The following is a 23648-nucleotide window of genomic DNA, read 5'->3' on the forward strand; positions in this document are numbered from 1 at the left end:
AAACCAATAACATTATTATTAAAATTGTGGTAGTCTCAAGTGGGAACTACTGAAGAAAAATGCACACTCAGAAGACTACGTGTACCATAGAAAAAAAAAATTAATAATAAAAATATGTTTATACAATGCATGAGAAAAAAAATTTGAAGCACTCGGAAGGGGAGGAGGAAACAAAATTAAACTTCACGTGCTGAGAGGGTATATGATGTTATCTCAAGCGACTACAAAATCAAAGAACTTGGCAGTACGATCCCATTTATCAGAATGACGCTGCAACCCCTGTGGCCTTGATGCATGCACCGATTTGTTTGAGAAATGTGTTATAGAGCCGTTGTATCCTCTCCTGAGGCAAGTTGGCCCACAACTGTTGTAACTGGTCCTAGATATCCTTGATACTGGCACTGGGACGGAGTTGATGTCCGAGCTGGTCCATGTTTTATCGGGGACAGATTTGGGGATCTTGCTTGCAATGGGAGTACCTCAACATCATGCAGCCAATTCACAGACACATGTGCCGTGTGTGTACGAGCATTGTCCTGTTGAAAAATGGCCCCATGATACTGTCACATGAGAGATAACACAGCAGGATGCAGGATGTCCGTGACATACCATTGTCCCTCAATTACTACCAGCCATGACCTGAAGTCATACCCGATAGATCCCCCACACAATGACGCCAGGAGTAACACTGCTGTGCCTCTCCAAAACATTGGAAGAATAGGACATCTCCACAGGTCACCGCTGTACTCGCAGAAGATGGTCATCCAGGGTAGTGCAGAACCGCCATTAATCGCTGAACACAATGCGACACCATTCATCAGCAGTCCATGCTAGTCCAGCTGCTGCTAGCCTCCGACCAATGATGCTGGATGCCACAGAATGTTGCAGGGAGTCCATTATTTGATCTCGGATGGCAGGCACAGATGTGAAGGTGTATCGATGTGTCCGGTGCACAATAAGGCGATCCTCCCTTGTGGTGGCCAAACGTGGTCCACCGAAACATTGATGACTACCATTCCTGCCCCAATGTTCCCATGCAGACCAACATAGGGCCACTGTCACATTCGAATGCCCACAAATTTGGATACTGCACGATTCAACCAGCCGGCCGAATGGAGACCCACTATGATGCCACTTTCAAACTCTGCCAGGTGCTGATAACACTGTTGCACATGAGTACACGGCATCTCCATGTCCTTCACAGAGATAGTTCAACATCTGACGATGTTCATGCCCCTTACATACCCTACCAGTCTTGGGTAACAACATTAAACCTAAAAAACACTAATGCACTCTGTTGGCCATTCTACCTGTCACAGAGAATTGCAACTCTAATCATTTACATACCCGCCGATGGTGTGTACGTGTACGAAGTTACATTGACATCCGACCATTTCTTCTGGGTGCTTCAATTTTTTTTGTCAAGCAGTGTACTTTATTTAACCTGTAAGTGAAAGAACAAAATCAATTTCATACTTTATATGTTGTAGAGGTTGTCTGGCCGGTCCAGTCTGCTATGGTAATAGAGTAGGCCATACAGCTAGCAGCTCTGCGATGAGTATCGGGTGGCAAGAAATAACTCTACCCCATAAGAGGATCAATGGTTTTGGGCAGATGAGTTCTCTTAGTTGGGGTAGTGGTCATCTCAGTGTAGAAAATGACACTAGAACCCATGAAGCAGTGTCTGCCCCAGGTTAGGGGCTGCTGAAGGTGTAGGTACTCCAAGTTAGGAGCAGCCTCATCATCTGCCAGCATCAGCTCTAAAATGCCTTTGGGAGTGGTGACCCATAAAAATGTGTGCAAATATGGTGTGGCCTCGGAAAATGCTAGGGCATCCCCTGCAGGCGATGTGCAATTTTTCAGGTACTGGGGGAGCTGTGACAAGTGGGCGACCAGTATCATGATACATTGAATCAGAACAGTCAACATCCTAACCCTAACACACAAGACCAAAGAGCTGATAAGAGTTAATGAAAGGGAAGGAAATATCCTTGGTCTTATTGAAACAAAATGGAGAGGAAGTGGAGAAAGAGAACTGAAGGAAGGGGATAGGCTGTTTTACAGTGGAGGACAGGATGCAGTGAACTGAGTAGGAAAGATCTTTAGAAAGGATGACCTGGAATATGTGGAGGAGGTGAAGATCAATTATAGAGAACGATCATAGCAAGAATATCTGTTCCAATTATACGCTCCAAAGACTGGAAATAAAAAAGAGATTACAGAACAATTCCTTGAAGAAGTAGAGACTGGGAAGAGAAGAGATTCTGGGGCCATATAGGTTTGGCAACAAGAATCAAGAAGGTGATATGTTAGTGGACTTCTGCCAGAGGAACCAACTAATAATAGGAAATGTGGCTCAGGAAGAGAACAGCCAGCAGATTACCAAGTATGGAAGCGGAGACAGAAAACCAAAAATGTTGACTGATTACATATTAGTGGAGAAAGGACATCAGGAAGATATTATGGATGTTACAGCTAAGACTGAGGAAGCCTTTGGGGGGAGAGGGGGAGAGGGGGAGAGGGGGGGAGGAGGGGTGATCGTAGAGATCGTAGAGCAGTGACAGCAAAGTTGAAAGTAGGCAAGGTTGCAAAATTAGAAGAAAAAAGAGAAAGAACAAATAGGGTCTGGAGATTGAAGGATATGAGGTTCAGGACGACTTCAGGAAAGAATTAAAAAACTGATGCCAAGGACAGATATTAGTCGTGTTGAAGAGGAACAGAATAATTTTAAGGGTGCATTTGTAAGGTGTGCAGAGAAAACGTGGCAGAACATCAGGAAAGGTAAGAGAGAAAGAGACAACATGGTGGGATGATAGAGTGAAAAATAAAGTAAAGGAGAAAAGAAGAAAACTTGGAAGGAATGGAAAACACAAGAGACTGATGAGAGTAGACCCAAACACATGGAAGCTAAAAGAGTTTGAAAAAGAGTAGTAGCTGAAGAAAAGTTGGGAATCATTCACTCCGGATGTAAAGGAAGATTTGAACTGTGAACACAGGATTTGTTAAGAATAAAGAAAAAGTAATACTGACAAAACCTGAAGAGATACTGAACAGATGGAAAGAATATTTCAGTGAATTGCTGAACATGAAAAACCAGGCATGTGGAGAAGGTATCCAGGCAGCAGAAAAACAGAGAAGGAATAAAGTCATTACAATGACAGCAGTGTAATGGGCAGTTAAAAAGATGAAGATGGGAAATGCTGTGGGAATAGATGAAGTAGCCATAGAAAAGATCAAGGCTGCAGAACCAGCAGGACTCCAATGGAGTTACAGAATACTCAAATGTGTATGGAGAGAGGAGTGCCCGAGGATTGGGAAAAGGTACTTACAATACCAATATTCAAGAAAGGAGGTAAGATGTACAGATGCCAGTTCCACTGGCAAGGAACTTATAACCAAGATAAAAGCAATATATGATAACTGTTACAGCTGTGTGAAGACAGCAGTGGGTAGAACAGAATGGTTTGGAATTGACAATGGGGTAAAACGAGGGAGTGTGTTGTCATCTTTACTTATAAAGGGGAAAGAATGAATGTAATGATGTTTGCAGATGATTATGTGATCTGGGGAAAAGATAACAACAATTGAATGTACTGAATAGAATGACTGAACAATGGGGACTGAGGATCAACATGGAGAAGAGAATAACGATGAGTAGAGTAAGTAAAGAAGGAAAGGGAGATATCCTAATTGGAGACAAGGAACTGGAAATAGTAGAACACTTTTACGTCCAGGTACAGAGATTAACGTGGAATAAAGACGTACCGATGAAAGCTAAAGAAGTAATATACAATGATTACTACTTAACTATAATTACATATGGAGCAGAAATCTGGACAATGACTCGGAGATGAAAGTAGAGTGCAGGCAGCTCTAATGAAATTCCTGAGGAGTATGGTACAGAAGACAAGGAGGGATAGAGTGAGAAATGACGACATGAAAAGAGTTAAATGTAAAAAAACTAAATGACAAACTGGAAGAGAACAGATTAAGGTAGTTGGATAAGTCAAGCAGATGAAAGAAGAAAGCCTGCCTAGACAAGCACTGGAAAGACAGATGACAGGGAAGAGAGGACACGTGAGACCAAGATAACAATGGATGGATGCTCTGAAGAACAGCATAGGACAATCGAATCTGGACTGGAACACCCAGTGTTGGATGAGAAATGGTGGAGAGATGGGATGAAGTGGGGAGGAACCATATATGCCCCCACCTGGTGTCAGCTGTAAAAGGGGAATCGATAATGATGATGACATGTAGTAGAATGCAAGAGCACACTTCTCAAAAAAGGAGGGATGACTAAAAATGTTGAGAATACAAGTTATAAAAGAAAAAAGATGGTCAGGTTATCATTGATATTGGAAGTGTAGTACTTTGCAGAAATAGTAAGCTCTGACAACAAAAGGCGACAGGTAACAATAACAATGTTAATGTTATTGGTTTTATGTCTCGCTAACTACTTTTATGGTTTTCGGAGATGTCGAGGTGCTGGAAGTTAGTCCCACAGGAGCACTTTTACATGCCAGTAAATCTACCGACACAAGGCTGCCGTATTTGAGCACCTTCAAATACCAGCGGTCGGAGCCCGGACTGAACCTACCACCAAGTTGGGGTCACAAGGCCAGCGCCTAAACCGTCTGAGCCACTCAGTCTGGCTGACCGGTAATAAAGCAGAAACATAGTTTGTGGCTAGTTGTAGTATACACAATGCACAATCATAAATAAGGCTACAAGAACCAGGCCAACTTCAGTAAGAGAAAAACAGAGCAGACAAAAATTGAAGTAGCATACAATCAAGGTTCACAACTGATTTACTGCTGCTTTATGGTTCCTCAAACATTTCAGTATCACTGTGTCATTTGGAGGAATATTCACAAATTTTTGATCTGCTTATGCTTTCACAGTTCAGAATACATATCACAACAGGTTTTTTTTGGGTATGGTGGTTACAATTACAATATTGGCAGTCACGCAAAACAACAAACGTGTTAGTTTCTTTTTCATTTGGGCATTATTTTTTCTTCTGGGGAAGTGAAACAAGGAAACACCAAAAACCATTTATTTAATATTTATTGTTACCATCAAGTTGAATGCATGGAAGGAACTTCAAAATCGACTCACTACATATAATACACTATATCAAGTAAATAATATTACATCAGTCTTGGGACTAGTTTCAGCCACTTAGTGGCCATCTTCAGCCAGACATGTTGTCAGTGCTTCTTCTACATCAGGCATTAGATATACTGCACATTTCACTATAAGACAAGAAGATCACAACCATTATTTTGTTATTATATGTATTTAATGTATAATTATACTGCAACACTGTCTTTGTCTGGTGTACATATGTCGTAGTTATCACATGATCCGTTTAATTTTTATTTGGCTGAAGATGGCCACTAAGTGGCTGAAACTAATCCCAAGACTGATGTAATATTATTTACTTGATATATTGTATTGAAAAAGTAAATTTATTTCTTATAATTGTACTTCAATACGGAACAGAAATGAAATTTATAGTTTATAACTCGCCTGGTATTGTACCCAAACGGCCTAGGCTTCGTGTCATAATTTGATCTACCATGGGAATATCGTAATTTTACGCTGGCATGCTGGCATATAGTTTCATGGCCCACAGTTTGTTCGCTATGGCAAAATATTAACTCCACATAATAGCTGCACTGGGAGACTGCTATCTCCATGTATAATACGGAAGTTCCATTCTGTAAGAAAAGGGAGTATTGGTAAATCTTAACATAAAAGCCTTTCTATTTAAGCAGCTTATGTCTTGAGGGATTGGCAAGGCAGATAAACTGACATTAGAGGGAGCCGCATGGTCACTTAGTAGTACCCAGAAAACAAGATGAGAACTCCAGTTCTACTCAACTCATGTCGTATTTCTGGAATACTGAGAAATTAGATAGACAGCTGCCACAGTTCTAAGGGTAGGTTGTTGTGAATCTGGTCACGCCTCAAGAGAGGGAATATTCAAAATCCTGCCCACTCCAAGAACCAATACGAAAATTCTATTTTGAATAACTGCTTGTTACGACGTCACTTTCTTTTTTGTGGTTTGTTTTGGCCTACTAGGGACCACGGGACTCGTATTAACTCTTAGCTATGGTCTTCTGCTTCTTCTTGGCCCAATACGTTACTATTAATGATATATTATTCTGATTATGGAGCCATGACCGCAGGAATTTTCGGAGATTATCACCATGAATGACTGCAATAACTTTAATAATATAATGTATCAATTTCTGAGAATTAACCCCATTTAACTCCAAATTGGCTAAATGCAAAGGACACCATGGAAGAAGATGAAATGCCCGCAAAAGGAAGAGGACACAAATTTGATCATAACTTTTGATCCAGGTCTCGTGCGAGTGGGCCATGCTTCGACCCCCGACCCAGTCTACAAATGTCTATGTAGCATCACGCACCCGCGGGGTTATGCGAAACAAGTAATAAATTTAAATTTGCCAGAACTGTCTCCAAATGGCTCCTAAAATCTCTAGAAATGTCACTAATCGCTATATATGAAATTCTGACACTAAATTACTAAAAAAGACTCAAAATCTAGCAATCGACTAGACTGATGTGAACACGAGCACAGCACGCGAGAACGAGATATTAACAATCGATATATATGCGTCGCGATATACAGGTTTCAATGAACATCGCACGTTCGCGCGCATTTCTCGTATTAATAAACGTCGGTATTTCATTTGAAAGCGGCCAATGAGCAAAGCACTTCCGGCCACTGGCGTAAAAGCTGGAATGGCGAGATTTGAAAATAAATGTTCGAAGTTCGCCAAAAAATAAGCTAAAATCGGGAGAAATAATAGAACAATCGGGAGGCGGGAAAAACTGTCGAAAATCTAGAGTCTCCCGCCTAAATCGGGAAAGTTGGCAGGTATGAAATAATAATAATAATAATAATAATAATAATAATAATCACTTACATTGATGATGATAATAACAATAACAATGGTGGTTGCTGCGAGTCAGGCTGTGCAGATACCAACAAGTTAGGTTTCTCCTAGGAGCTGAGGTTTATTAAGCCTTGTGATTAAGGCGCCTGAGCACAAGGAGGGCTACGACTCAGAATATGTCCGAGATGCCAACTCCCATTCCATAGCAACTGGTATCCGGATTATCAGGACCACTTACTAGGCCATACAGCCGTTGCCCATGGTTCATGAACTAAAACATGACTACAGAAACCCACACCACGAACCCACGAACCAGAATAGTCTTGTTGAAGAAAGTATACTTTTTCCTTTTAAGTAGTTTAATGTGCTCTAAAACATACAGGTTTTTGGAGAACAGTAGTATAAGAAAAGACTAGATCTACAAAGTTAGCAGCCAAGGCTTAACCCTCTGGTTGGTGTCTTCTGTGTAATAATGAGTGCACCACCAACACTATTTTAATAAGAGCTGTGTGTTGAGTCTTGCGGAAATATGCAACTGGCGTACTATGTGCAATATATAATACTTGAAGAGCAACTGGAAAGAAAAAATATTGACTTATTATTTCTAACACTATGGAGAGCAAGAGGAAAGATATATTGGTAAACTAGCTGATGTACCCGTGCTTCGCAACGGGATTCTCAGAAAGACCGACTGTGTGGCTTTCCTAACTGAAGTCAACATGGATCATTACAAAAAACGTCAGTAGGAATGTAGCGATTAAAAGCAATGTTATCATATAAAATACTCGATCAAATGAAAAACTTCACATTTTGTCACTTTTAACGAACAGTACTACGGTGCCGATGTAATAGTCCCGAGTTTCACAGCTGGAATGACCAGGATGAACCAGTGTGTTACGTACCAGTAGTATCAGAAAATGTATGTATCAGAGGAATGGCACACTAAAGAAGAAAGTTATCCAACTCCAGAGTTACTTCCCGCCAATATTCAGGCATGCTGTTACACTCGGTACGCCCGGGCGAGTTGGCCGTGTAGTCAGGGGCGCGCAGCTGTGAGCTTGCATCCGGGAGATAATAGATTCGAACCCCACTGTAAGCAGCCCTGAAGATGGTATTCCGTGGTTTCTCATTTTCACACCAGGCAAATGCTGTTATGTACCTGAAGTAAGGCCAAGGCCGCATCCTTCACACTCCTAGCCCTTCCCTATCCCATCGTTGCCGGAAGACCTATCTGTGTCGGTGCAATATAAAGTAAAATTTTAAAAATACTGGTTACGCACCAGTAATCCTATCTATCATAGATGAGTGGCAACAGAAGACACAAAGCACATCACAACAAACAATGGTCAATGTAATGTTATTGTTGATCAGTTTTATGAGCATTCTATATTGCAGGCCTTCACATTTAGTTTTCTTTCGACTCTGTGATATTAGGGCATCTTATAAAATTATTTATAGCATAGACTGAAGTTCCTTATTCTTCGACTTTACATACCAATTTTCATTAAACTCTGTTTACCCATTTTCTCGTGACTCGGCGGTGTTACGGACTCAGTAACAAAAATCCAAATCCTTGAATATCTTAGTGATCTTAGCCGGTACGGTAACAATGCATAAGACATAAATGATCAGAAATTTAATGCTATGTAACTTTAGTTGTTAAGTATTTATCGATATGACCAATAATAACAACAAAAAAAAAAAAAAATGTGAGAATTAAATTTTAGGCCTTCCCCTAAACTACCGTTTGTCTCAGCGTGAATACAATCATTCATAGTCCAGATTGTAGCGACTTATTTCGCGACTTTCCCTACCGATTCTCATTAAGATACAACCAGTAATAAGACAAAGATCTGATAGTTAAATTTTAGGCTTTCCCCTAAACTACCATTTCACTCAGCGTGAATACAATAATTTATGGCCTAGATTATATCGGCTTATTACACTGACTTTGCGTACCGATTTTCATTAACATAGACCAATAATAACATAAATATTTGAAAATTAAACTTTAGGCCTTCCCCTAAACTACCATTTCAATCAGCGTGAATAAAATTATTTATGGCCTAGATTATAGCGAATTATTCCCCGACTTTGCATACCGATTTTCATCAAATTCTCTTCAGCCGTTTTGTAGTGATGCGTGTACATACATACATACATACATACATACATACATACATACATACATACAGAAATTACGGAAAAGTAAAAATTACATTTCCTTGTTAGTGTGGACATGACCGATACAGAAATACCATTCTTTTCAAATTCTGAGCAATGTACAGAAAAAAACTCTTATTTTATATATATAGATAATGAAATAACCTTGGTCAGTGATTAAGATTATCTTGAGTGGAAAAGAAAGGAAGAAAAAAAAAAACTTAGCATTTCTCCTGCCAAAAACTCAGATAAGTAAGACTGCCACCAACTGCAACACTCGCCCATTTATGTAACAAGGAAAACTGGGCCTGCTGGAGGGTTAATTGTTGTACAGCCATGAAAAGCCGTCTTTAGGACTGCCAATAATGCTGCTCAAACTTGCCCTCACAGGAATGCAAGCTTTCAGCTACATGATCCATATCGAACAGCCAACTTGCTCGGTAGGACACCGATTACAAAAGCAAATTTAGCAACACTGTAATGACAGTAAAGAACTTACTTGAGCATACAATTTGAGCATGGTAGTGGTGGGATTATCTCCGAGCAAAGAAAACCACTCATCAATAGGCTCTTTGGCCAGCTTCAGTGCTGCTGTCTTTCCAACCCTCAATATTCCATCTCGTAGCACCTTGGTTATTGGGCAGTGGCGACCAAGACGACAAACCTGCAAAATTTTATATAAAATTACCTCCTGCACATAACACAGTTTTAATTTGATAAACTTGGAAAAGAAGAATCCAGGGTTTCTCAAGCAAATAATCATAAAACTTTGGCGTAAAACTGTATTACTGTGACATGTTACTACCTCAATCAATAAATAATACATTTTCAGAAGTTCAGATGATCAACAAGCATGCAAATTCATATGAAAAGAGATCATAGTTAGGCATTTAGTTATGACAATTTTACAACGGTCTAATAATTAATTTCATACATACAGAATATCGGTTTTTATCATACCACATTCTATTACCTTTGTGACACTATACCTCAAATTGTGTGGTAAACAGCAAAAAAAAATGTGAGGGTGAAAAATACATATATTTTTTTAATTATCTCTTAGCCTGATCCTTAAACTACAAGATGGTGGTTTCAACAGCGTTATCAGTTTAATTAAAAATCTCTAAAAAGCACCTCAATACAGATTATGCACATCAACAAAGTCGTAATGTGAATTTAACATTAGCTACTGAAAGTATGGTTTCTTTTAAGAAGTTACTCCAAAGTCTTCTTGAACTACAACAATGAATATTGTATGCAAACAGCAAGATATAGTCAAAATGGAAGACTTTTTAATATCCATGTTTTATTCCCTGTACCACAAGGTCTGTGACTATGCTACGAGGTACAGACAGCCACAGTTTTGTTCATGCAGGACTAAAGATAATGGCTGTGTGTATGTGTGTGTGCTATCATGGACGACGCAACCGTTTCCCATGAAGCTTTCTCACCCTGTTGAATAAGAACTTGCAACTTAGAGCACAGTTTCTAAAATGTTACAAAATTGGACATAGTTGGTTTCCTTCAATAGCATTCAGGAGCACAACGTCGCTCTTTCATACTGCTACATTGCACCAAGGAACGAGTTTACATCAAGGAGTCCCGGAAAAAGATGGAATAGATTCCTCAGCAGTATCAAGAATACCTTCTTTGACACAAGTCACATCATCTAAGCTCCAGGTAGAAGAGTTGCTAAACACAGCAAGTGATGCCAATCAGCACGTTTCAGAATACGGAATCTGTTTCAACAAAGTAAGAACGATAGGAAGAGGGTCTTCACAGAAGTCATCATGTACAGTCACTCAAAAACAGAATGATCACATGGTGTTGTATAAATTCCTCATTGGTACATTTTTCTACAACTGAACCTGGAGATATAAGGTCTTGTCTTGTTTTTTACGTCAGATAGACACAGATAGGTTTTATGGAGACGATGGGATAGGAAAGGGCTAGGAGCAGGAAGAAAGTGATTGTGGCCTTAATTAAGATGCAGCCCCAGCATTTACCTGGTGTGAAAATGGGAAACCATGGAAAACCATCTTCTGGGCTACCGACAGTGGGGTTCTAACCCACTATCTCTCGAATGCAAGCTCACAGCTGCGCGACAGAACCCCGCAGCTACTCTCTTGGTATTGTGAGTAAAAACAGGGCTCGAATCTGCATGTGAGGTGATTTATATTTTGATAATTAATATCAAGTCCGATACAATTTGAGACATACAATAATATAAGACTTATATGAAACATACAATACCATACGCACATTCTTATTTTCAGTGACTTTACATCCCGCTGAAACAGGGGAACGAGCACACGGCTGCATAGACCAAGGTCAATGTGGGGAAGAGTCCCATGCACCATACTAAAATGAGTTGGATCTCCTGCATCCATCTCTCCTGTCAGCTTTTTCCAACGTCCTTCCTATGGGGCCCCTGATGAGTGATGAGCAGGGGCAGGTACAGTATACAGGGTGAACAAAGAATGCCGCACTTGGAGGTCGGCATGCGATTCCTCATCCCATTGCAAGACAAAAGTTTCTATAGCCAAACTGGATCTGGTACGGCTGGAAAACAAGTCGTAAACTAGAAGCTGGCAACACTGTCACATCCTGCAGCGCATCGGAATGTAATAGAGAAACGTGCATCATCCCGCTCTAACATACCCGCCGTCGCAGCTCACTGAGTAGATGGCTTCTGCTGCTGCTCGTGAGTATGCAGCACGGTACCCTCAAAGGCACCATCCCGATAAGAATATCTTTCGTCGCCTTGAGCAACGCCTGCAGGAGACCGGTAATCTTCGTCCACAAGTAGTGGACAGGGGTAGTCCAAGGACTAGACGTACTCCACAAACAGAGGACGACATTCTTGAAGCCGTTCACCAATCACCTCGGCAAAGTACCCATGATATTGCAAGGCAGTTTCCATAGCATTACACGTTAACTCAACACCAGCAGCCAGAAGACCGCATTCAACGAGTACAGTTCTGTGAATGGCTTTTGCAACAAGCTGAAGATAACGAACATTTTATAAAGAATGTGATATGAAGCGACTAATGTAGCTTCACTCAGGAAGGTATTTTCAACCATCACAACAGCCATGATTGGTCTGACCACAACCCATGTCACCTGTGAACGTGGCTTTCAGGCACGCTTTGGTACAAACCTTTGGGCTGGAATCGTGGGAGGAGTGCTTTGAGGCCCTTACTTATTGCCGAACAAGTTGAATGCACTCCGCTATCGTACGTTTCTGGGCAATACTTTGCCTGATGCTTTAGAAAACGTTCCACTTGGTGTTCAGCAACAGCTATGGTTTCAGCATGATGATGCACCGCCACACTTTGGAATGACTGTGCATAACTGGTTAAATGAAGCGTTTCCAGGGAAATGGATTGGTCGTGGAGGTCCCACGTTCTCGCCTCCACGTTCCCCGGACCTTAATCCACTAGATTTTTATTCGTGGGGACACTTAATGGAACATGTTTATAGTACTCCACCCATGGATGTACAAGACCTAATAGCTTGCGTGCATGCTGCATTGGCGGTGTTGCGCAGGGTCTGGCAAAGTATGCTCCAGTGAGTGGCGAAGTGTTTGCAAATGCAAGGTGGTCGTTTTGAACATCTGCTGTGAAGTGAACGTTGCATGTAAGTGTACGTACCGGCTCTGTGAAGATAAGACTGGACGTCACACGCACACAATGGAATCATTGTGCATAGCATAATGGGCAATCCAGTGTAGCTTACCTATTGTACTGTATTGTTTCCTTGTAACGCATTGGATAGAGACGATGTTACTGTATCCACTATTATGTTCTACGTATTGGCTTTTTTGTGCCATGGATGAAACAAAGTGGTCATTTACGTCTGTAAGAAGTTCATGTTATGTTTGAATGTTTAAATAAGGGTAACTGTAACGGTAAGACAGAACATAGTGTATTGCATAGTGGAGGTGTACATTGGATACAATTTGAAAATTAACTGAAAAAAAAAAAAAAAAAAAAAAGGCGCAAACGCGACTTGAACATCGGCGCGTCCGCACAACTGGCATTTGTGGCATTACCTCATCCCAATGATCTAATAAGGCAGCTCCGGCAGAGTACTGAGTTCATGCCATCTGTGCTTGGCCACGCTGCACGCCTTTACAACGTTGCCAGAGCCTAGTTCCTTAACTCGCATTTCTATTAAACCTATTGGTGGGATTAGGTTTTGCAAGATGAACTTTTGTCATGAATTTTGACGAGGAACCGCATGCCGACCTCCACGTGCGGCATTTTTTTTTTCACCCTGTGTATGAAGATCGATCAATTATAAAAAGGGATTTTTGTTCCTGAACATCAAACAGTTGGTAGGACTGGCCCCGCGCTTTTGCTATGCTTAGGTACGACCATTAGAAGTGGGGAGTGTGTGCTGTTAGATATTTCCCGCAGTTTCGTCAGTAACACTCACGATGTCAGAGCAACAGGTGCACCCTTCCACTACGCAACCCATAATTATAAAATTTCTTGCTCGTGTTACAGCGGCAGAAATTTGCAAGAGATTGACTGCACGGTTTGGTGATCAAACATTGTCAAGGACGCGTGTGTTTGCCTGGCATAAAAAATTCAAAGAAGGACGAGAACATGTGGAAAATCAGCAACACGATTGCCGTCCTCAGACCAGCATTACAGACAAAAACATTTGTGTGGTTAAAGACATTATTGACGACAATCGACGGGCGAGAGTATCAGAAATTGCAGAACCAGTCGGAATCAGTTATGGGAGCTATCAAGCAATTGTCACAAACCACCTACAGTTCCGTAGTTCCAGATGGGTCCCTTGCCTTTTGACTGAAAATCTGAAGCCGAGATGTTTGGAGGTCTGTCAGAGGCTTACAGCAAGGTTTGCAGAAGAGGGTGATGCATTTTTGAGTCGGATTGTCACCTGCGACGAAACATGGGTCCACCACTACACTCCCAAAATCAAACAAGCCAATAAGAAGTGGCGGAGGAAAGGGGAGGCAGCACCAGTGAAAGCCACGACTCGACTGTCAGCTGGCAAGGTTCTTGCAACCGGTTTTTTCGATCAGCGAGGCATTTTGCCGATTGATTTTTTTGCATGAGTGACGCACAATCAATGCTGCTTACTACCACGAGTTGTTGAACAAGGCGAGGGTTGTATATCGTCACAAAAGATGAGACCAACCGATTCGACAGGTCATCCTCCTCCACGACAATGCGTGGCCCCATACTGCAGCTCTGTCTCCAAGCTACAGGAAATGCACTGGACTATACTTGATCATCCTCCTTACAGGCCGGACTTATGGTCCTGCAATTTCCATTTGTTCGGACTGCTTAAAGTAGCTCTAGGAGTGCAACGATTTGAAGATGACGAGTGTGGAAGACTTTGTGCGTAATTGGCTGGTGACACGACCCTGTTCTTTTTACGATGAGGGCATCAAAAGGCTGCCCATACGCTGGGACAAATGCATTTCCAAAGCAGGAAACTATGTGGAAAAATAAATTGCAATTGCCTTGTGTTTTTCAATAAATGAATTTAAATAAAAATTAAAATCCCGTTTTTATTTGACTCCACCCCCTCCCGTACGGAGATAGATTTTATCATTTGGGTCCTTTAATACCGACCTCAATGGAGATTATTTTATACTCTTGCTGATGATGACGATGATGCTTTATCTAGGTCATCGGTCCCTAATGGTACGAAATGAGACTAAATACAATGACAATTTTAAAATATTGCATCCGGGAGATAATAGGTTCGAATCCCACTGTCGGCAGCCGTGAAGATGGTTTTCCATGGTTTCCCATTTTTACACCAGGCAAATACTGGGGCTATACCTTAATTAAGGCCACGGCCGCTTCCTGACAACTCCTAGGCCTTTCCTATCCCATCGTCGCCGTAAGTCCTATCTGTGTCGGTGCGACGTAAAGCCACTAGCAAAAAAATAAAAAAATAAAAAATTCCTTCGCTGACCAGAATTCGAAATGTGATGAAGAATGAATGGATGAATATGATTTTAAAACAATCAGTGGATCGGATCTGCAATGCCTCACCTTCCAAGAAACTATATGAAAACAATAGTATTACTGACCAAGGGACTGCTTCCAAAACACAATCCTGAATTGATGATGCTTGTTGCCTAAAGGGGTTCAAAATCCAGGTCAACGGCCCCTCATAATGATATTTATCACTAGAAAAGTAGAACCATGGTATTTCTCAAGTTGCAGTACTAATCAAAAGTAGTGTAAACTCACGCTGTTCCAAACAGTGTGGTACTACTCACAAGTATTGTATGTCTATGGTATTTCTAACAAAACAATGGCACCTTTAAGAGGCAATGGAAAACCATGGTGTTCCTCGCATAGGTATACTAACCACAGGGACTCGTACTATTCCGTGGAGTTCCTCAAATAGCGAGTACAAATCATAGGTGACTGTGACCAACGGTGTCGCTGATATAGTGGTACAAATCACAGGCAACGTAAGCCTGTGATGTTCCGCATATAGTGATAATAATCACAGGTACTGGAAACCCAGTGAACCGCTCTCTGCTGCTACTAATCACAAACCTATTGTGTACCTAACACAGTGGTACTACTCGCAAGTGAAGGCGACCCATGGTGTTCCCCGAGTGATGGTACTAATCACAAGTAGTTTCATGGTTCTATTTCAATCATCCCTTGGTCGCCCCTTTTAGTCGCCTCTTACAACAGGCAGGATATATCGTGGGTGTATTCTTCATCTGCGTCCCCCCCACCCACAAGGAGTATTATATACTCTTAGCAGACACTTAGGAAAATTGTAGAAAATTTAGTTATTTTGGAACTGGAGAATTTTTTTTCAAGTTGTTTTACATTTCACCGACTCAGGTAGGTCTTATGGTGATGATGGGATAGGAAAGGGCTAGGAGTGGGAACGAAATGGCCATGGCCTTAAGCTACAGCCTCTGCGAACTGGAGTATTAACTCAATATGAATACTACTTTCAACTACCATTAATTCATAATTAACATTAAAGGTTCACTGGATTCCAGTAAAGGTGCAGAGTGATCAAGAAGAAATGATTAATTGCCCTACTGTCAATATTACAATTTGCTTTATGCTAACACTGCAACTTTGATTGATTTACAAAGTATTTTAGATCCAGTAGTGTAATCATTGATCATGTTTCCCTTTTCTAAATTAAAATGCTACAGAAAAAATACTAATATCTGTACTGCTCCTTGGAATACTGTTCTGCACATTTCAGCAGAACCTGGAATGATTGTTTGTCCCAAACTTCACCAACCATATATCAGTGGCAACAGGAATTTGTAAAAACCTTGGGTCTAGAAAATATCCAAGTATTCTATTCTACACTCGAATGTATGCCTGTACAACTGTGCAAATATAACCCGTTGTTTTCACAGCAATGGGTATACGCTGTTGAGGCTGTTCCCTCATGCCCTGAGATACAATGACTTCATAACCCTCATCAAAGAAATTTCAGGAGCATCCAAAAAAGGCTGTCGAATCCAGTACATCCAGGGATTAACAGAAGAGTTGAAGCCCCTCCTTGAGAAGTACCAGTACCTTTATCAAAAAGACCCCTTCGATGCGGAAACTTACAGAATTTGGAGAACGACTAATGGTGGCAATCACACAAGACTGTGATGTAACTCGCCAAGTAGATAAGACTATGCGTTGCATTGGAATCGGGGATTATTAAATTTTTCAGAAATTAATAGGTTGCGGACCCGAAATGTGCAAGTAAAATTTGTTTGCTATTTAATGTTCTATCACATCCACTTGGTCCAAAGCAGATCCTGCACCATGACATTTGACCTCAATTTTTTTCGGAAACAAAAGCGTACTTATCTAAGCCCTTATACACAAGTTACTGTTGAGTGTCCCCCAACAGGTACATTGAAGCTCATTGAAATCAGTTGGATGCAGAAGGAAGACAAGCAAATAGCTCTTACGGTGAGCTGGGTCTTTGCCTGGTTTCAGAAGTGCTATCACCTTGACCTTTCTCCATGCCTTGGGTATCTTCTCATTCCATAATAAACTTTTATTGAGAGAGAGATATCCAGCAGTAACTGTCAGAATGTTTAGGTCTATATTAATTTCAGGTAAAAAATAAAGTGTACTGAATTTTCGTAATAATTTTTGCTCACATTTTTATCTTATGTTCCCTCAAATAATAATTTATTTTGTACAAAAAATATAGCTCCTACAAGACTCAAACTCACATCGTCGTCATTCGAAGGCAATTATAGTGACCACTCTGCCACTGATCAATTTGACTGCCAAGTATATAGGGGTATGCGTTGCATTGGAATCTGGGAGTGATCAATTTTTTGGAAAACGTTAGAGCAAATGGCACTGAACCGCATTGCGGTATTAACTGACAGTAAAATAATGAAGGAACAAGCAGGTGGTCATCAAATTTTGAACTTCGCGCAACATGTTGAGGATGGCCTAAAATTTTGAACAATAATGTGAATAATAATAGTAGAATCTATGATTTTAAATTGATATCTAAAGTATACTTGAATGAAATAACTACAGTAACTCATTGATTAATTAATTAATTAATTAATTAATTAATTAATTCCTTCCTTCCTTCCTTCCGACAATTATCCACTAAGTCAGCGGGATCTAATCGGCAAGTGTTCATGGCGAGCCACTTTAAACATGTGATGGGGAAAGAATTACCCTGATGTTCGCATGGAAAATAATTCCTGGACATAGAGATTATGAAGGAGCGGTTTATTTTTCATTTGCTATTTGCTTTACGTCGCACCGACACAGATATGTCTTATGGTGACGATGGGATAGGAAATGCCTAAGAATGGGAAGGAAGCAGCCGTGGCCTTAATTAAGGTACAGCCCCATCATTTGCCTGGTGTGAAAATGAGAAACCACGGAAAACCATCTTCAGGGCTGCTGACAGTGGGGTTCAAACCCACTATCTCCCGATTACTGGATACTGAGTTTTGCAATATTTAAAATTCTTCCACCGTTTTGATACTTCTTTTGCCTTTTGGCAAAATTTTTTTTATTATTTGTCAACAGTACATGTTTCGTTCCTTATTTAGGAACATCCTCAGCTGTTATTGTAGCTTAGGTGAATTGCTAAGATTTAAAACACATTAATTTGCAGGTACGGTACATTGATTCATTTAAAAAACTACTGAAAATACCAATTAAATTAAATGATATTGAAAACAATGTAGGGGTTAGTGTGTTAATAATGTGAGAGCGGATGATTACATAGTTGGTGGAAGAATTTTAAATATTGCAAAACTTAGTGATTAAATTCTGATACGGAAAATGAAGTTGATTACTTGCAATACTGGATACTGGCCGCACTTAAGCGACTGCAGCTATTGAGCTCGGTAAGGAGCTGTTTAAACAGCAATGTGGTTTATGGAAATGGCAAGAGAGGAGCCAGATTTTGTATTCTGGTCATGATATGACGAGAAGTAGGAAGAAGGTGAAGGAAGATCGCCGGGACTACAGTAAAACTTGCTCACAGCAGTGCCGGGACTACAGTAAAACTTGCTCACAGCAGAACTGCAAAGGACTAAACATTTTTTTCAGATTATACAAGTTTCTGCATTACAAGACATAGTCCTTTCTTTTTCCTGCCTTAAAACACTAATCACCGACACTGCTACACAAAATATGATACAGTACACAGTATTATCAAATATTATTTAGAGCTTACCTGTATCTGCCTATGCATGACACTGTTATCCAGATTGATGTATGCAGTAATGTAGTACACTGATTTGTTAATTATTATTACATACAGTACAATACACAGTGTATCATTTTGACACTATCACAACACAGGATATACACTCCTTAAACTTATTTCTATCATAACACTATACAGTACTTCAATACCCTCAAGTTTTCTTCCACAGAAAGAAACTTGTTTCCTCTTCCTTCTAATCGTGTCTTTCTGACTTCAGTTGTGAGTTGAGTGCATTGGTTCAAGAAGAGTGGAGGAATTAGATGTAATGGCAAATTGTTTTACGTAACAAATGCTTTGTAGGGCCGGTTTGTGGGTTCAAACCTTGTTTAGATCTTCATCTTCTTACTCGTCTCACTTCTTCTTTCTTGGTAGAGTCTTATGGCTATAAATTACATCAGTTGATGCTAGTGCTCGTGAATAATAAGTAAGTCTAAAACTTGATGAGTTTAATTGTAGATGTCTTGCATATATTTTCTTCTTGTGCTGTTAATCATAGATTTGCATTGGTTGATACTATATTTGTAAACGATGATGGGTTTCAATGATGTATTCTATTTAGTTGGTTAATAGCTAGGTGTATTATAAGAAAACACTTGTCATTAAAAGGTCCACATCTTGATAAGTCTTCAATCTGCCATCAATCATTTCTCCTCTTCTTCTTTTTCCCATGATGAATTCAGGGATTATAGTTATTTGTAGAGTACGTATTGAAAGAGGATATTCCAGGTGGTCCATTCAGCCAAAGGAAATATCCAACAGTAATTCCCAAACCAAAGAGACTGGGAAAGAAGGAATGTACTGTGCTATATTCAGATCCTGTCCTTGCATCGCAACCATCTAGAATGTACTGGATGTTTAGAATATTGCTAAACGATTCGTTAGGAGGACTGGAAATTTAAAGTTTATAAGGGCACATTTTGGCTTCTGTTTCTGCATTTGACAGTTTCCGCTTAATCCAGAGTGATTTACATTACATTTTATGTCCAAATCAAAGGACCGAGGTAATTTTCTGTTAATGGTAAGTTTTCCCTCAAACATTCAAGTTTCTCAGTCTGTCGAAGATTATACAGTTATACATTAACTATGAGGGGGGGGGGATCAAGTATAAATGGAATTTCATTTTTTATTTAAATTAATTTATTGAAAAACACAAGGCAATTACAATTTCCACGTAGTTTTCTGCTTTGAAAATGTGTTTGTCCCAGTGTATGGGCAGCTTTTTGATGCCCTCATCGTAAAAAGGACAGGGTCGTGTCACCAGCCAGATGTGCATGAAGTCTTCTACACTCTTGTCATCCTCAAATCGTTGCCTTCCCAGAGCTTCTTTAAGCGGTCTGAACAAATGGAAATCGCAGGGTGATAAGTCCGGGCTGTAAAGAGGATGATCAAGTGTAGTCCCGTGCATTTCCTGTAGTTTGGAGACAGAGCTGTACTATAGGGCCGCGCATTGTCGGATCGGTTGGTCTCGCCTTTTGCGGTGATATGCAACCCTCGCCTTGTTCAACATCTTGCAGTAGTAAGCGGCATTATTTGTGCATCCCTCATGCAAAAAATAAAAATTAAATAAAATTTTTAAAAAATCAATCAGCAAAATGCCTCACCGATCGAAAAAAAACTGTTGCAAGAACCTTGCAAGCTGACAGTCGAGTCTTGGCTTTCACTGGTGCTGCCTCCTCTTTCCTCCGCCACTCCTTACACACACGCGTCCTTGAAAATATTTTATCACCGAACTGTGCAGTCAATCTCAGACAAATTTCTGCCGCTGTAACTGCTTCACGAGCAAGAAATTTTATAATTATGCATTGCGCACTGCAGGGGTGTAACTGTTGCTCCGACACTGTGAGCGTTACTGATGAAACGGTGGGAAATATCTAACAGCATGCTCTCCCCCATCCTAACAGTCCTGCCAAAGCATAGCAGAAGCGCAGGGCCAGTCCTACCAACTGTTGATGTTCAGGAACAAAAATCCTGTTTATATTTGATCGACCTTCGTATGTTGGAACTGAAAAGAAAATGGCTTCCCCTACAACAAAATAATAAATAAATTATGCAACTTAGTCCCTCATTATAACCAATTGTTTGTACTTTCCCCAAAATTATTATAACAGCTGACTTGAATGAGCTAATGACAGGGTCATTGTTAAGGTGCATCACTGGAACCATGAATGACAGTCATGAATAACAATAAAATTATAACAGATATAGGTATCTTAAATGCTGTTAGTTAGTGACGCTACAATAAGCACACATGCAAAAGGTGGTAAAAAATAACATCTTAAGTTCTGTTTTATGCTTATTTCCACCTGTTGATGTAAATAATCGAGTTCCTAGTAGGTAGACTTTTTCTCGGAAACAATCAAGCCTATAGATATGTTTGTTGCGAGTATCCAAAAAATTAAGATGCCATTTATATTGCCAGCGATTTCAACCTAGAAATTACGTGGTCCAGAAATGTTGCCCCTGTTCCAAATAACCCCCTCGGCAATAGATTCCTTTCCGCTTTTTATAACTTACTTTTTCATTAGTATTCAAAGCCACCCATATTATGCAAACAATACACTCAAACCTTGATCTTTTTCTAAGTCACATACTACAATCCATCAAATCCCTTAATACAGGGTGCAGCAGAAATACCTGACGAATTTCAAACGTAAATAACTCGGCAACACAACAAGCCATTTAAAGATTTATTGCACAGTTGGAAAGAGTAGTGTTTGCCATTTGTGTCATATACACACTAGGTTTTGAAAATAATGTCATCCAAATGCCGACCGTCCTGTTCAATGCACCTCTGAAGCCTCTCCCTGAAGTTCCGCATGACTCGCTTGAGCATGTCTTGTGGTATTGCCTCGATTTCTTCACGGATGGCAGCTTTCAGGTCATGTAGTGTTCGCGGCTTACGTCGGAAGACGTGATCTTTCAAATATCCCCACAGAAAGAAATCACATGGGGTGAGGTCAGGGGAACGGGCTGGCCATGGAACGTCACCCCGTAAGGAGATGAGACGTCCTTGAAACATTTCTCTGAGGAGACCCATCAACACAATAGCTGTGTGTGCAGTGGCACCATCTTGTTGGAACCACACAGCAGGATTCCCTAAGTCAGTGAGTATGGGCTGCAGGAAGTTGCGTAACAGCTGTACGTAACGATCCAATGTTACTGTTATAGTTCTGTCCTCCTCTTCAAAAAAGAAAAAGCCTACAATCCAAAATCAGCGACAGCGCACCAAACAGTAACATGCTCACTGTGGAGAGGTCGCTCATGGATCTGCTGAGGATTGGTTGCAGACCAGTATCGATTTTTTGTTTATTAACATAGCGTGACAAATGAAAGTGTGTTTCATCACTTGCCAGGACACTGGTGTCAGCTGCTACAGCTTCCAGGATGGTCTCACAACACGCTCTGTGGCTCAATCACGTTCACCGAGTTTCTGAACACCCACCATTTTGTACGGATGTCTGCATGTAAAATCCTCATTACGGTGCTATTCACGAGTCCCAATACACATGAATGCATACGCACCGAGCGTTAAGGAGATTGCACAATGGCGTGTCCCACTGTATGGATGGTCTCGGGTGTTCGGATGCTACGAGGCCTACCAGGCGGCTTCGTTTTCACACTCTAAGCACTTTTTCTAAAACAGTTCACCCATAACAGAATGGTGTTCCTGCTCGGAACTTTCTCATGTCGGCCTAAGCCAAAGTGTCTACGAACCAAACGCTGTGTTGTGGTAACCGAGTCGGCACCCTTTAATTAAGTCTCAATCACAAAACCTCTGTGTTCACTACTCCACGCCAAGACAGCGCGCACCACGACAATAACACCTGTTTGAAAGCTGTGGCCAATACGACCTTTAGTTCACTCCAATCTACTGTATGCGACATAAATGGCAAACCCTGCTCTTTTAAACTGCGCAACAAAATTGTGAATGGCTTGTTGCGTTGCTGAGTTATTTACGCCTGAAATTCATCAGGCATGTCTGCCGCACCCTGTATTATTCTTGGATTTTGTGACCATCAAACAATTCTTGTAACACTGAACCATATAAACCATCACACAAATTCCATACCAGAACAAAACGGAATGATCTATCCACTCTACTATCAAACTGCCTCCCTGCTCTCACTTCAAAATTCACCGGCAGTATAGACATAAACATGACAAGGTGAGACTTGTAATGTTTATATGAAACCACAACAATAATAAATATAAAGAACAAGTGAAAATCTCCATGGATCACCAAGGAGATAATACGAGAGATTGGAAGGAGGGACCACCTGTTCTAAAAATGGAAAGGAAACCCAACCGACTGTGACTGGGTGAAGTATAGGCTGGCTAGGAATATGGCTAAACAATCTGTCAGATTTCTACAATTCTTATTTTCATAGCCTCAACACAAACTCCAAGGAATTGTGAGTTTTTCTCAGGAGTACAGGCTGCACCAGATCTCCATTGTTATTTAAACATGACGGTACAGCAGTCTCCACACCACAAGTAAATTTAAAAATTAACTTTCCCACCCCAACTGAGAAGAACACATTTTACTCAAGGACAACTACCCCTCCTCAACCTCTTCCCTTTAACGACCTGTAGTTCTCAACAAGTGAAGTCAAGGAGTGACTTCTGAAAACAAGACCACACACAAGGTGCTAATGGGCCAGATCGAATGCCGACAGGAATTCTGAAGAACTGTGCAGCTGCCTTGCCACTTCTCTTTGCACACTCTTCAACCAGTCCATGAATACTGGGACTGTGCCTGTGGAATGGAAAGAATCCAACGTAACCCTAGGTTTCAAAGATGGAGGGAGACAA

The 23648-nt window shown here is 40.7% G+C and overlaps 1 protein-coding gene across 2 annotated transcripts in view; it reads right to left on the reverse strand.

Annotated features, from left to right (window-relative positions):
* Positions 1–23648, reverse strand: part of skd (mediator complex subunit skuld) — an 888725-nt gene that overhangs the window by 100369 nt on the left and 764708 nt on the right. For both annotated transcript variants that reach the window (XM_067142112.2, XM_067142111.2), the window contains one exon: positions 9601–9765. In XM_067142112.2, coding sequence (XP_066998213.1) covers positions 9601–9765 — 165 coding nt within the window. The remainder of the gene's footprint in view (positions 1–9600; positions 9766–23648) is intronic.

The sequence above is a fragment of the Anabrus simplex genome, chromosome 2 (genome assembly GCF_040414725.1).
Source record: "Anabrus simplex isolate iqAnaSimp1 chromosome 2, ASM4041472v1, whole genome shotgun sequence".
In the NCBI taxonomy this organism is placed as follows: domain Eukaryota; kingdom Metazoa; phylum Arthropoda; class Insecta; order Orthoptera; family Tettigoniidae; genus Anabrus; species Anabrus simplex.